The sequence below is a fragment of the Schistocerca americana genome, chromosome 2 (genome assembly GCF_021461395.2).
Source record: "Schistocerca americana isolate TAMUIC-IGC-003095 chromosome 2, iqSchAmer2.1, whole genome shotgun sequence".
Classification (NCBI taxonomy): Eukaryota; Metazoa; Arthropoda; class Insecta; order Orthoptera; family Acrididae; genus Schistocerca; species Schistocerca americana.
This window is the reverse complement of record NC_060120.1, coordinates 512,651,580-512,668,179: the sequence shown is the minus strand read 5'-3', so window position 1 is coordinate 512,668,179 and position 16,600 is coordinate 512,651,580. Positions and strand designations below refer to the sequence as shown.

The 16,600-nt window shown below is 36.7% G+C and overlaps 1 protein-coding gene across 1 annotated transcript in view; it reads left to right on the top strand.

Moving 5' to 3' along the window:
* The window catches only part of LOC124595100 (sterol regulatory element-binding protein cleavage-activating protein), a 241,904-nt gene that overhangs the window by 141,616 nt on the left and 83,688 nt on the right, over positions 1–16,600 (top strand). Inside the window, exons 14-19 of the mRNA XM_047133693.1 lie at positions 2,490–2,710; positions 3,954–4,117; positions 5,401–5,652; positions 7,473–7,794; positions 8,483–8,657; positions 9,766–9,992. Coding sequence (XP_046989649.1) covers positions 2,490–2,710; positions 3,954–4,117; positions 5,401–5,652; positions 7,473–7,794; positions 8,483–8,657; positions 9,766–9,992 — 1,361 coding nt within the window. The remainder of the gene's footprint in view (positions 1–2,489; positions 2,711–3,953; positions 4,118–5,400; positions 5,653–7,472; positions 7,795–8,482; positions 8,658–9,765; positions 9,993–16,600) is intronic.

Sequence of the window (16,600 nt, the reverse complement as noted above, 5' to 3'; positions counted from 1 at the left end):
CTGCAGTGCCAACATCTGGATCGGGAGCCAATTGGACCAGGAAATCAGTATATGAGGTTTTGCAAGATGAGTTGGCACAGGTGAAATCACAACGATGTCTCAGATCTTGCAAATCTGCTTGTGATGCTGATAGAACTCAAGACAGGAAGTGACCACATGGAACCATTGTGAATAATAATTCGACAGCAATGAACAAATTTTCTTGATAGTGAGTGGAACCAGGTTTGAGAGTTGAGCCAACTTCGTAAGTAAGAAAGATGTTTCCTGGGAAGCCCAAGAAAAGAAGAGTGACTGTTGGAGTGCGTCATCAGAAACCTGAAAAGCAGGGAAGTGCTGTTTCAGACGCTGCAAATACGTGTCCCAGTCCTCCTTGGTATCATTAAATGGCGGAAATGAAGAGTTGAGCACTATCTGGATTGTTGTAAACCTTGTACCTGTAATCATTCTGACGGTCCATTTGCTGCTGGACCTGCTGTTGGAAGTGCTGTTGCAGTTGCTGCTACAGGAGCAGCTGGTGCTGTTTCACGAGCTGTCAAGTTTTGCATCCATAATGCACTGTTAACCTTTTACCTCGTCGCCAATTCTAGTAACCAAAATTGAATGAGACAGGAGCACACCGGCCAACGGGCCACCAGCGTTAACAGGGAATCACCGGGACAACACACTCACACACAACAGAATGACTGACAACACAGCCCACAAGCAAAATACCAAGACCAGAGAACAAATCCAAATCGGATACCAAGACATAGCAACTATCAGCAACCAGAACAACAATGAATAGATAAACAATCATGAGCGATGTTGTAACACGACTGCAGTCTGATCCCTTTGCGCTACTGGCTTTTTGGAACCACTGTGAGCGCCGATAGGCCAGCGCAGCAGGCATGGCTCGCATGCAGCGCTGTGGTGGTGACAGCAGTACTCGCAGATTATAGGGGCAGTGCATAGCGGTTGTCATTTATGTTCTTCCCTTGTGGCAGGCTGTCAATATTGTTGCACTAGGATACTAGAAGAACAACACTCACTCACTTTTGTATTTCACTTCCATGTGATGTAATCATAAGGAAAGACTATTTGCTTTGTTGCAACACAAGTCAAATGCATGCCTGTGTTAATATGATATCAATTAACATGAAAGTTTCCTGGGTCCAGAAGGAGGCCACTGCAACTGTGCCTGAAACATTGTTTTCATCAGTGATAGTTTGTTATTTATGTTGTGGTACTGTACCCAGGAAACTGTCATTTTAAGTGACTTTGACCATGAGAGTGTATGCAGTTATATGAAGTCAGTTGCTTTAGTCACCTTGAAGGACTTTGAAAGAGTCCTCAAAAGTGCCAAATGTGATTTTTCGAACGTAATTCTGCCTGAAAAAATGTATCTGAAAAGTCATGAAAAGGATGTATAACTTACGGATGATGGTACCAAATTCTTTCAGAGGCACCATACCCTAGAAGCTACAGATTTCATATCAAAGGGTGACACAGGCCTGCTAATTATTCCTGGACGCATGGGTTCACAATGTCACTTAATTCATTATGTGAATAGACTTTTCAGGGTTTTCCTGTGACAGCTTCACAAAGAACCAGCAAAAGAAGAAGATGATAATATTATAAATACAGATGTCACACACTGTTAGCTTGCGTAGTAAGTAAAAAAGCAGGCTGTGGAAGTAGAAATACATTAAAGTATTTGTTGTTTGTTACCATATTTTATATAATTGACATAACACATAGTATTAATTTTTTGCCATTGAGCTGAAACCATTGTATAGGAATAAGAAAATTTGGAACTTTTATTTGCTGTTATTTCTTAAAAACTAGAAAATCCTGGAAAACTTCTTACCGCATTTGAAAGCACGGGAATTGTTTTGTGATGCAGAATCCAAAATGAGTGTGAACTAAGCAATTGTGTGTCTGCTTTTTCTGCATTCTCAGTAAGAGGATAGTATTTTATCCCTCTTTCTTCTTACTTCTTTTAAAAACTCTGGTTGTTTTGTAATAACTGATGTGTTTGCATATATTTCACTTTACATTCATACTACAGTTTATAAATTACATATATTACTTGTTTTACAATACATGCTTTAGGCATTAAACGGCATACTGTTTGTTAATTTGGTAAGCTGATGTAAGTGCATTAAATGCATTCACTAGATGCACTTATTGGGAATATTGTTCCTGTTACTGGTGGGCATTGGACATTGCACATAGTTGAATCCCCTAAACATTGCAATATTTTCGTGGAGCTCATCTACATTATTGGCAGTTAACATTATGGCCTGACTATGATGAGGAGGTACTCCACTAATTTGTAGACCAGACATGTATAAATGTTAAACATGCCTTCCACACATTTTGTTATTTATTTTGATAGCAGCTGTCATGTTGTGCAAAATGCAGTATTTCATATTTCAAGAATGTGCTGAATTAAAGAATAACCAATAAATCTTTCTAACCAAAATAATGAATTATGTTTGATGTTTTAGATGGATCTGCAAGCTCAGCATCTCACCAGTCGTCAGCGCCTTTGGTGCCCCAGTCACCTACAGAGCTGTTTTTAACTGCAGTTCTTTGTGCTGTGAGTGTAGCTGTGATTGCTTACACCACTGCTGTGCTCTATCGCTGTGTCTGTTCCCGTAATTATGCAGAGTGGCGTGCTGGTTGGAGTGGAGAAGGCAATGGGGCAGCTAATGAAGGTGACACACAGGTAATAGTGAATATCTGGTGTAAATTACTTTGGAAATGCGTGTTCACATTTGTTGAAAGGAGCAGGTGTATGAGAGATGAAGGGAAGAATAAGAATAATATTTGCCACTGCAAGGTACTGCATTGGATGGTGGTATTGGTTGACATGTTGTTGATGACAAAAAAGAAAGTTAATGCAAGGCTTGCATTTATGGTGGACATCTGCTATTTTTATAGTAGCTTTTAAATATAACTATCTTGTACGTCAGTTCCTTTTTTACACATGGCTTAAGAAATACAAATAAAAACATCCTGCTATATGAAATCTCAACACTTTGTTGTGGACAGTGTTTCAAATCTTGTAGTGGGTTCGTATTATTTGCATTTACATTTCTGCTTTATGCTACCCCACTGTTGGGTAGATTCAGTGCCCACACCATACTTCTTTGATGAAAGTCTTTATGTGCAGCAGTTAATCCTTACTTTGTATGTTTTAGTGTTCAACTTACCTCTTTCTGTTGAAAGAAAGCTTATGTAAATTTATGAACTGTCAACTACATGTAAAATTCTCCAAAACTCTCATTTAGACAGCAGTGATCATTCTAATAAACCATTGCCTTAGGTAAAAAATTTGGTAAGCTGATGTAACTGCATTAAATGCATTCACTAGATGAACGTATTGAGAATATTGTTCATAATACTGGTGGGCATTGGACATTGCACCTAGTTGAATTCCATGAACATTGCAATATTTTCATAAAGCACATGTTCATTATTGGCAGTCGACATTATCCCCTGAAAGTGGTGAGCAGGAACTCCACCAGAATAGTGTGGAACCTTCAGAGACAACATTTGGTAACTTGGCACTATTTACATAAACACTGCAATATTTTTTGCATCCTTTTCGGAAGTGTTAATGTTTGTAGCTGTTTTGAGCAAATGTTTCAGTGTCATCCAACATGGCAGACAACAGGGCCAACAAAATATTTAAAAGTATTGTAATCTTTCATAAGGAAATCATAATAGCTAGTTGTCATTAGAAATTTTCTGAATTCAACAGTTAGAACAATCCATAGCGAAATACTAGCACAGTATCTAAGTTCTGAGTTCATTCAATCATTTTTTGCTATGAAAAGGGCGAACAGTGCTCTGTATGTTTCCTGCCTTGGAGACATGCTCCATGGTTGCTTGTCATCTCCATTTCCCTTTCTTTCTTTGAATGAAAATTTAATTTGTTGTGATGAAATATCTGTGTTATATTGTAGGTAGTCTTGAGGGAATCTGTGCCTCTTGCACTGGAGGGTCATACTCAGCAAGTAGAATGGATTGTTGCTGATGGTGGCATTATAGTCAGCTGCTGCTTTGGTGGGGAACTGCGTTCTTGGGATGGGCTTTCGGGAGAGTTGCTTGCCTTCACAGACAGAGCAAGGTGAGTTGGCTATTTGTACTCCTTATTGTGCACATTTTCTTTTCCTGTTATTATAAAATCTATAATGGTTGTGTATTTGTTGTGTTGTATTTCAATCTTCTGATTTAATTTATATACCCCCCCCCCCCCCCCCCCCCCATTCACTGACTGTTTTTTTCTTCCCTGGTTATTTTTGTGCTGCAGAAAATGACGTATTGATTCTAGTATTGTGTAGAAATCGTAGACGCAAAATTTGCTCTTGTGAGGTATACTGTAGAACATGGTCCAGATAACTCATTTTGTTGCTGTCTGTTGTAATGGGTAAAATATTTGTCATCACAAGAAAGTAAAAATGCAGCTGTGTGGATTGATATCAGTTTAAGTTATTTCATGTGTATTTTTGTAGTCGATGTTAAGGTTGAAAGAGATATTTTCATAAACAGTAGATTTTGCTTGAATGATTGAAGATAGAGGATGCTAAATCTGTATGGAAAATTGAAAACTAATAAGTATAAACACGGTTATGAACCATTCCAGCTAGATGACAGTTATTTGGGATACAGAATGATGTTTGCTGCCCTGGAATATAGCTGTACCAGTATCTGAAACATTATTTTTTCTTTATTTTATAATTGCACTAAAATCCATTCTGTTGATGGTAAATAGACTTGCCTTTTACCAGATACTGTATAACAGTGAATAGGAATGGGCTGATATATGGTTAGGTATGGGCTTGTAAAAGTCTTTCTATACAAAGAAGCGTTTAAAATCTGTCCATTTATTACCCACTGTTTTAATTTTATCATGCTTTTCTTAATCACTATAATCTTTCTGTCTCCTAATGAATAAGCTGCCAAAAATTTGAGAAAAGTTAATGTATTATTTTTCTTCTCCCACTGCAGTATGAAATGGGAAGCTTTAGATATGAAAGGAATGGTTGTTGTATGACCTAAGTATTTCTGTTGAGTGGTGGCTTGATTATTAAGTAGGTAAACACTTTGGCAAAAATTGGCACATTAGTAGCTTTTCTTATGATAAGTATTGGAAAATGAGTGAAATGTTGAGATTTTTGGGAGTCCCAAACCAGCTCTCAGTTGGATTTTTTAGTTATTGAAATCTTTTGACATTGGTCTGTTTTCCTGCTACCTCTACTGTGAGCAACCACACTATGAAAAGAAAGTTTCTTGCTATTTTTATCTGTAGAGGGAACAAAAAAAGTAAGATGTGAAACATTATGGATTACACTTTGGGAGTGGTGATCATGTCAAAATTTCTGTTTAATACATTTCCTTAATTGTGTGCAGGTTCTTCTCACACCCACCAATACACCGTTCATGTTCAGAGGAGGGTACCCATTCTGACTATGAAAGTGGTTCTCCACCCTCACGTGGTGATGAGCCTTCTTCTGTTATCACACCATTGCCAGGAAATCAGGTGTTACCATCCTTTCCTGATTTGAGGCATGCTATATCTGCAAACTTCACATCTGCTTCTCATCAGCAGCTTTCCGTAGTGGCACCTCCAGATCCCAGAACTGGTTTTGACTATGGAGAGAGGTAAGAACAAGAATCATAGAAGGGAAGCTTCAGTCTCGTGTAAATACAGCTTCATTACGTTTTGCCTGATATCTTGATATCGTTGTCAAATCAAATGGTTAATTGCTGTCCCATGGAGAACATATTGTATGTGTTAGAATGTCCTAGGTGAAATACAAATAATGCAAGAAATAGAAATAATCACTCACTGTATAGTTGCGGCATTCATCAGTTGACAGTCACATAAATAAGATCTAAAATGTTGCAAGATTGAAAATGTTGTTGAGTTTCAGCTATTAATGAGCAGTGTTGTGCGATGAATCAAATGTGCAATACCAGATATTCCAAGATTTGTGTTTAGTGAGAGTATAAAACTAAAAATAATTCTTCATAGTATGCGAATTCTGTGTGTGGGCAGGAGTTTGAGCCACACACAGTTCTATGACTATACTGAGAAGCTCGAGAGTGGTTTTGTTATTTTGAAAGTGTGTCCCATAGTGCAGCAATGGAAGAATGTCATTCAGTAAAGCTCTATGGCACTCTGAAACAACTGTTATGGCTTTCTTGAAGATGGCTTGGAGCTATTGCTCTTTTATATGAGGGCATTGTTTCGAAGAATGATTGTTAATGTTGCCATCAAACAAAACTTCAGTTATAGACATTAGGTAAATCTTTCCGCTCCCGGGATTGGAATGACCCCTTACCCTCTCCTTCCCTCTTTCCTGATGAAGCAACCGTTGGTTGCGAAAGCTTGAATTTTGTGTCTATGTTTGTGTGTCTATCAAACTGCCAGCGCTTTCGTTTGGTAAGTCACATCATCTTTGTTTTTAGATATATTTTTCCCACGTGGAATGTTTCCATTTGAATGAAACAGTATTTATGGGACTATTCAGAATACCAGCTTCTTGGTAGACAACAAAGAAATACATTTAATTACATGGTTTATGCCACCAAGATGAAAATATAGTCTGCAACAATTGGAGATAAAGTAGAATTTTAAAACGACAAAAAAAGCCCAGCCTACTTCACCTGCAATTCGTTTGCATTTACAATTATTTTAGCTAGTTTATGATTCTATTGTTTTACTGTACAGAAATGTGATATTTAATAGAATCCTGGATAGTAGAAAATGATTGACAGTGTTTGCAAGAAGTAATAATTGTTAAATGTGCTGTATTATTAGTGCATAGTATACTTCACATTTATTGTAATGCCTATAGATGAAACCCACCTGGATAGCCATGCATGTCAAAGCCCTGCTTCCAGAACAGAGAGGTGCGCTGGTCCTAGATCAAATCCACCTGGCGGATCGATGACAATGGTCAGTGTGCCAACCAGCCTGTATGTGGTTTTTCCCACATCCCACTTGGTGAATAATGGCTGGTATCCAGATCCCACTTTAGTTACATGATTTTCAAACATTTAGAATTTTTTTGCCCACTTTCACATGTTTAACACTGCATGCAGACATATTCTGTCCCGGGGATAATGGGGTGGCAACAGGAAGAGCATCTGACCACCTCTTAAACTATCCATACCATATCCATTAATAATGATGTTAACCATGCAGTGATGTGGAACAAGGGCACAAGGAAAAGAAGTACTGCTTATAGGCGAAAGTAGCCATAGTGTATAGTGCATTCTTAGTTGTACTGTAACAAATATTTAAAGACTGTCAGTGATGAAAGTGGAATAATATCCAAAATTTTGTCATTGTATAACAATTTGTTCACTTGGTAGAAAGATTTCAATGTAGATAGCAGCACATCGATTAATATTGACAACTCTGTAACTGTATTATTTTCAGACAAAATGCGAATAATTTTTTTTTTTTCTTTCAGGTACCGCTTGCTGTTTGAAGAGTTTATTTCTCAGCAACGCCAAAAAACTGAACGTACAACGGATTTTCCAGTTTTACAAGAAATCTGTTCATTCCGTCCTCCCTTGTCTAACCCAACACCAATTCCGGGTTCCACCCTCCATCGAACACTGCCATCGGCAGAGCCTCCATCTCCAGTATCACCCCATTCAGCCAGTCCATCAACAGTGTCGTCTCGGCCTCCACCTCCTGTCTGGTGCCTAGATTGCCGGGACAACTTGGTGGCTGCTGGTTGTGCTGATGGGAGACTGGAGTTTTGGGAAGCCAATACTGGTGCATTTAAGGCACGGATACTAAATAAAGATGGAGTTGTTTTCCTGTATATGCAGCAATACTCATGGGTGTCTTTTGTCCCCATGAAACATACACCATATTTACTTGAATATAAGAAGACCCTGAGTATAAGACGACCCTCTTTTTTTTTTAATAGGCTCCTTGAGAAAAAATTTCCTGTTAACATATGCTGACTAATCAAAATTAAAAAGTGTTTTATTGACAAAAAAAAGTATCTGCCAGAAAGTTAACATTATCATATTCTAAATTTATTTCCTTTATTGATTGTCTGCATTTTGATAACTTTAGGAGAAATCAAACAAGCAAAAAGAAATGGTTTTATTAATTTTCAGATTATTTTCTTTTCTACCTTTTTTGTTTACTAACCCTGTCTTGTGGTACCACATTTTTAATCATCATCCTAGTAGCACAGCTGTGAAATTTATATCTTTGTTGTCATAAATATCTGGTAGTTTCTTCCGAATATGTAGCTATTTCTAAGGATGTCATTACGGAGGGACCTGAGAACACAGAGGAATAGTTTTGTTTTTATCCTTTCTGAAACATTGCAGTGTCTCATTTTTCCAAGTACTGTAGTTTAAAAACACGCTGTGTTGTTAAGAAAATAAAAAAAGAAAACTATAGTACATCATAACTTTGTGCAGTATTTTTGTTGTAAAATTGTATTCAATTTTTCAGTGTCTGTTTGATGATGGCAGTGGAGTGGCAGTCACAGCTGTAAAAGTAATTGGGAATCGGGTGGTGGCTGCTCGTTTGAATGGAGCTCTAGATTTTCTGGAACTTGAAACTTTTGGGAAAAGTGGCAAACGTCCCCTTGCACTTGATGGTTGGGGATTCACCAATTTTCGGCGCAGTGAGTAAGACTGAATTTTTGTGTCTTTTAAAATTTTTACATGCATCCATAATATGTAAGAGCAATATCAGAAGGAATAATCAAGAGTCAAGATTTGAAGAAGCAATGCAAAGATTGTTAGTTACTGGAGAATGGTTGACACAAGTGTATAACAACTTTCTCAGTTTAGAAATGAAATGCAATTTCTGAAATTATTTCCATTGCTTTCCTTTCTGTATGCAAAATATTCTGTTACTCAGCACCCACTGTATTTTGGTGCTGAACAGTCTATTTTCTAAGAACAGCCATTTCAGACTGGAATGATTGAGTCATTCTTGGAGTCAGGCTCTTTATTTATTTTGTTTCTTAATTCTCATTTCCCTATACAGATAAATGTGGGGCAGTGTCAAATGTGCTGGACTTGCATTTGTGAAAAACATGGTTCAAATTCCTTTTCATTCTGTTTTAATTTTTCTTGGGCTTTTGCACTCCATCTGTAAGATGATCTGATACTTTCACGAATCTTGAGACTAAGTAGAAATAAGAGAATGGTATATTCCTGGGGGAGACTTCAGACTGGTTACACTTGAGCTACTTGCTACAGTAAAGCAAAAAGTTGTATGAAGAGAGATTGAAACAAAATGCGCCAGGGAACTAAAGAACTTGAAACTGACACAAGAGAGAAAGAGGATACATTTAGCAGCTCCAGAAATTGCATTTACAATGTGATATTGAAAAGTGCATTATTGATTTAGTTGAAGTAGTGTGAGGAATGAGTGCAACAAAGATCGATGTTTTGGTCCTGATGGGTCAGTTGGGACTGACCAGGGGTACAGTTTAAATGGAAATAGTTATTGTAAAACATTTCATTTTACTATGGCATCCATTGGTTCTGTTGAATATTACCTATCTTGAATACCTTGTTATATTTCACATGATCATTAACATTAGCAATGGACACATGCTAGATCAGAGAGAGAGAGGTAGACAGTAACCCACAGTTTTACTTGGGGGGGGGGGGGGGGGGGGTTGCAAGATAATGGTAGATCTCAGCCTTTCCTTTCCTAATGATGATTCTTTGTGATTTTAATACAGAGAAATATGAGCTTTTTCCCAATTACTTTTGCAGCACATATACGAACAGGAAGTGCTGGTTCTGCAGCTGATATGAAGTTTATTGGATCCAGTGGCAGTGTGCACGGAAATACGGGACAGAAAAATGAAAGTGAAGCTGTAACTGAGGAGGAAGTTCGCTGTTCACGTTTAGTTCAAGCTCGTGCTCACAGGCAACCAATCACTGCTTTGGACTGTGAAGGAGGTCGTGTTGTAACTGGAGGCCAGGACCATTGCATGAAGGTGAGAGAGAGACAGAGAGATAGACAGTAGTCACATTTTTCATTGGTGAGGTAAGCCCATGTTGAGACCCTGTCTGATTTTTGAGAGTGGAAGTACTGTTTATAGGCTTAATCAAACAATGGAAAGTCCAGGTTGGAATACCAACAATATTATGAAAAGAACAGATTGCTACTTACCATAAAGATGATGCATTGAGTTGCAGACCGGCACAACAAAAAGCTTTCAACCAAAGCCTTCTTCAGAAAGAAAACACATAGGAAACACACACTCATTCACATAAGCAAGCACAACTCACCCACATATGACTGCTATTGCCAGCTGCCCCAGCTTTGGCCGAAAGCTCAATATGTAACTCTTTTCGTTATGCCTTTCTACAACTCAGCATATCATCTTTATGGTGAATAGCAGTAAATCCTTTTCATAATATTGTTTATAGGCATACTCATTATTGTATCACACCCTTGACCATATCCTTGTTTGCTAGTGATTGTCTGCCTCTTTTGGACAATTTGTCATGTAATCATTTGGTGTTGTACTTCATTATTACTGCTTTACTATTTTAAGCTAATGTAAATGAAAGATTTGAGGACCTTAGTCCAAAAATTGTAATACCCATTAGAAATTAAAAAGAAAATAAGTGACACAATGCTACAGTTACAATGTTAAATATACTGTATTCCTAATGTCCATTGACTTTGATCCTGCCCCCTCTGCCACTTTTTTTTATTTAGTGTTACTATTTTTTTATGGATATAGAGAGGAATGAAACTGTACATGTGATGTTAAATAATTTTACTGTACTACTAACCAAAGATCTGCACCTCTTATCAGATATTTTATCTAAAGCTGTTCTGGACAGCTTCTCAGAGATTTGGTGTTTTTGTTAAAACACCAAATATCTGAAGCTGCCTGATGTAGGTTGAGGTGAAACTGCATGGAAAAGGTGGAGTAACAGCAGAAACTTACTACACCATTTAAGGGTTTCAAGAAAATTAGTTCTTCGTAATGAAAACATTGTCAGATATAGATAGAAACAGTTTTACTCGCCAGGTGGCAGCAAACGCACTCACACGCAAGATACCACATAAATATTAGATTTTTTCTCCAAAAGAGAACTAGTCAGAGAAAACAAAATGTCAAGGCTTAAATGGCAGCTGCATTCTCTGCAGTCACAGCTAGTCAGCATAAGAGGGAAATCAGCATTGAAGAGAATAGTGTTAGAAATGAGATTTATCTATTTTCACTTGAGTAAATTTGGCACCCCATTGTTAATCTGTGTTCAGGTAAAAGCAGTTTCTGTGATTGTATTTGTTCTAAGTTTCAGATTGTGGTCTCCTCTACTCATATTTCCTTATCATCAGTCTCATCCTTACCTTTTGAAAGGCTATGGCTCTCATATCATTGACCTTTTTTGTCCATAATTGATGGAAATTGATTTGAAGGATATGTATTTATCTAGTCTTGTACAGCAAAGAAGCAATGGAGAGGATGTTGTTATGGGTTGTTGGTATCCTCTTTCTACAACACAAATGCGCACATGAATTAATATGGCTCTTTATTTACATGAATATTTACCTTAACTTGAGTAGAATCAATTTGTTGTGGTACAAGCTCATCAGTAGTAGTACTCTTGCAGACAATATTGGTAATCTCACTGCTAGTCTTGCTATAGGCACCAATCTGGTTGCTATGAACTGTCATAGCCTGTGATGTGAACTGAGCCCACTCTGCTATTGTACTGACAGAGTGAGTCAGTCAGTCTGGTCAGCGGTGGCGGCCTAAATCATAGTTGTTGTTGTTTGCCCATTGTAAACAATTAATAGCCCTTAAAAATGTCATTTGTCAAAATTCAGACTTACGTAATGTCAGTTTCTGCATTGAGAATAACATTGTAGGATTTCAGTGTGTTTGGAAATATTGTGAATGCTAACTTGAACCTATGAAGATAATCAGCATTTGTTTCTTGTTGTTTATGAAGCATGTAATTTGTGTTTGTTCTGTTTTTTCTCCCACCCCACCCTCCACCCCTTTTTTTTTTTTTTTTTTTTTTAAGATAATGGTTATCACACTTGGAGCATCGGTTGTGTGGCATAATTCACAGTTAAACCTTTTGTTTGAAATAATTTTTATTAGAAAAATGAAATTATCTTTTTAAACTGTCATGAGATCAACATTTAACATAATTGAACCCAAGTTTGGAATGAAAGACAAGAGAACACAACTGAAAATTTATGTAGGACTGGAAAGATGATATGACCAAAACAATTGAGGGTGAAGAGGAAAATACTGCTCAGAAGAGAATGAAAATGTTGAAGTGTTCTTTTTGTATGTTATCATTTGATTTCCAGTTCATGTGTACCATCACATTCCTGTCGTTAATTTCTTGACTTGATTCTTTCTATTACTCATCCTTTGCTTACCTGTGAAGGAAGATAAATTTTTGTAATGGAAACAAGAAATATCTGCTTTATTATTTTTATGTAAATAGACTTCAGACTCCTCCTGAAAACTGTTGTTGCACCAGCAAATCCTGGCAATCCAAAAGCACTCATAATATGGTGAGCCAATTCTAATGGCCATTCTAACAAACATCAACGTCAGGTTATCTGTCACATAAGTGCTGCCACACAGTTTTAGCACAAGCAGAAAACTTCTCTAAGTCTTGCAATATCATCAGTATGGAAGTGTCATCTTTCTGGAGTCAATATCTTTTACACAGTTGAGAATTGTGTTGAGTTAATCTCTGTAAAGCTGAGACACATCAGTTACCTCTGTTTATAAACCATCTGAAAAAGTTCTCCATGTAAGAACTCGTGTGAAAGAAAAATCTACAGTGATGTAATGTGTACTCGTATATCCATTATGTATATTCCTGTACAGGGGAGGTGTTTTACTAGAAATTTGCTTGCCCGGTGTCAGTGGAGAAGTACAATACTGTAGTGTCTGTGTTATTCTGAATTACGATGCAATGTTCCTTAGGCCCGGCAAAAATTTTCATTATCATCATTCCATTATACAACTGATGGTTGTCCATTCAGGTAACTGTGAATACATTTCACCTATTTCGTGAAAGTAGTTGGTGGAGTGCCTGTTCCTTCGTATGTGCATGCATGTCCAAAGGAACATTGTATCGTAGTTTGGAATAGCCTTGGCACTGCAATATCATATGATAATGTGTCAGTTTTGCATGCCAGTTAAACAACAAGAGTTATAGTAAAAGCCCATATATGAATGAACATAGTTTCAAGAAATTCTCGTGTTTAGTAAATATTTTCTTTGATCACGGTTTAACTGCCATAAGAGGATGGTTTTTAAATTTCTTTTGATATGTCCCTCTTCAGGGATATATTTGCTTCTAAGGAATGAATGTGAAACAATTTACAAATTAAAGCTTATTTTTTCATGAAATTGCCAACATGCCTGGAAGTTTTATTTTACATAAATGAACAGGCCACACTAGCAATAGAATAAATGGCCTTACTATGGATTTATACATTTGGTCAATAGTTGGTTTCCAAGATTTTTGGTTGATTTTTCATCAGTTATCTTTGTGAAGTAATAGAATCATGTTAATCACTTGCATAATCATTGGGATGTGAAGTATTTACAGTTGTAGATAACTCATGCTGTCAAGTTTGTGTATAAAATGCACATATTTGTAGATTGTACATCTACATTCTACTCATACGTGTATTTCATGCACAGACTAGTCGAGGAAACCTAACAAAATTGTCAACAGTTTTTTGTCAACACAAAATTCTAAATATATAAAGGCTGATCCAAGTGACACTGGCAATAAATGACCTTTTTTACAGGAAGAAATAAAAATTTTTGCCCAAATTTGGATGCACTGCGTCTTGTAGCCCTGTGATCTAGCATCACAGGTGTTGCCTTGAAATAACTAACCAAGCACAACCCAGTCTCTCTGTTGTTTCTATTATAAACTTGTTCTCAAAACCTGTGACTGAAAATAATAGTTTCATTTTAACAACAAAAGATTTTCCTCAACCAATCACAATTTGTTATATCATGTATGATGCCCTTGAATTGTTTGAATAGATAATTATAACATAAAGTGTGTTTTTCATTAAATTGTGACGAGTAAACATAATTCTTGCTGCATGTGAACTTCTGCATCATTCTGGAAATTTAATTTTGACGCAAACAAGCAAACATTTGTTGTTATTCCTTGTTTCTGCAGGTAGTGTGAAGTAAAAATTCTTTCACATTTCCCATTATCTGTGGGACCTGAAGCACTAGTAACTGTAAATTTTTGGAATAAGGATACATGTCACACAGTATGTTATCCAACTCTCCATTTATATAAATAAAAATGTAAATGTCCATTTGTTCAAAATCGTGTGTCTCTGTAAGTTTTTGACTGATTGCAGGAAATTTTGACACAGAGTTGTATTCTAATACAGAAATGTTTTCAGATACCTGTAAATATAACTTTTTGATACTTTTTTGTAACAGTGTTTCCCTATTATTAAATTTATAAAAAATTATTTGTTATATATGCAACATTGTGTCAAAATTTCAAAGCATTCAGTCAAAAATTTTCGAAGATTTGTGATTAGGAACATTTACAGTTTCTATATAAGTGCAAACATAGACATTCTTCTCTTCAGAATTTCAAACCTCCAAAAGTTGTTCTTGGATTTCTTTGAAATTTTGACACAACATTGCATTCGAATACTCACATGGTTTTCTACATCTATTGAAATGGCATGTAAATGTTGGAGTGTTCAAAATTGTTAATCTTCGAAAGTTCATGACTGATTGCTTTGAAATTTTGATGCATCATTGAATTCTAATATGGGGATGTTTTTAAGTACCTATTTTTCAAATATATTTATGTTTGTAATATGTGTAGTGAAACATTGTTAGCAAACTGAAAATCTGTATTTATGGCTTATTAGTTTATGATAATAATACTACAGCAGAATCTGAATTTGCAATGACAATAAACAAGGCTCAAGGTCAGAGAGAGGGGAAGAAGAGATGGGCAGGTGGATGGGAAGAAATGGACATAGAAAATGGGAAGGAGACATGGACAGAGAGGAGATGGAGAGAGGGGGGGGGGGCAAGGAGAGGGTGCACAGAGAAAGGGGTAGAGGAGATGATGGACTGAGAGAGGGTGAGAGCAGGAGAAGATGGAGAGAAAGAGGGAGGATAAGATGGTTAGAAAGAGGGGAAAGAGAAAGTGATGGACAAAGAAGGGAAGATGGACAGAGATGGGAGGGAAGGGAATTAGGACATATATCGAATTCCCATACATATCAGAAACATCATCTTTCTCTTTTCTCTCTTTTCCATTTAAGCAGACCGAGTCACAGCAGAGCATGGGTGGTACAGCTAGCAATATAATTTTAAAAAACTGGTGAAAAAGGCAAGTGTTTTCCAAAATGCATCGTGCATATTATAATTTAAACAAAAATTATGATTGAAAGTGACAAACATTTTTATGGTACAAACGAAATGAAAATCACATTCTGTTATTCACGAAATGTCAAATTGGGCATGCAAGATATTTTCGTGTCAGTAAACCTACTGCTAACCACAAGAAGTCTACTATTATTTCTGAAGTTGAAGACTGTTGTGCTCTCAAAGATATGGCCCAACCTATAGTCATCAAATATTTAAAGTGGGCAAAAGCTGGCCAAACAAAAAATCTATTTAACCCTTATCGATGGCATGTTGTATTATATTGTTAGTACTGATGAGGGGCATTGGAAACACCCCAAGGTTTAAGAATCTGAATAATGTTATAGTGCAAAACATCAATGTTGTAATTTTATGATATTGAATTCATAAATTCTTCCACATGTTTGTACACTTTCTATGCATTGGAAATATTAATTTAATTGTTAACACTACAAACAGTAATCAAAAGTAGTTATATTTCTTTCTTTCCACATTCAAGTGTTATAGAGGTTGTTCAGAAACTGTCAAAAGCTTGTAAGGGTGTTACAGGGTATGCTGAGAAATAATTGTTAAGAAGAAATTACCACTGTGATTCCATTTCTGAGTTAAATACAAGTGAAGTTAGCCAATCGGGCCATTGTGTGGGCAAATTCAAGTGGCCCACCAGATACAGTTGGTGTCAGTTGTTTCCTAGTGTAGGTGATAGTGCCTGAGACTGCTCAGCTTTCGGCTTGGGTTCAGTCCCTACTGCCATTCGATGTCCAGTTTTGGTTTTAGAAAACAAAGAATGCATTTGATGACACCGTCTCTGTGGGGCGGCTTGAATTTGCACTTGTAATGGCCTGATTAGCTAACTTCAGTGCTAATTAATACGAAAACAGTGCAACATATAAAATTTTTTTCTTAACAATTATTTCTCAGCACAACCTACTTCCTCTTTTCAGACTCTCTCTGACCACCCTTTATATCTATTAGTTCTGTCAAGTTTCAATATTTTCTAATTATTTTATGTTTAATTATAAATGCAAAACATTTTCTTTATTGAAACAATCACTACATACTGTAACCGTATGACTTGGACACATTTCTTTATGAACTTTGCACCGAGACTTTTTGTTTTCACACCTTCCCTTCTTGTTTTTTTATATTGGCCACATTTCTGTTTGCAAGGCCTGGTTTTT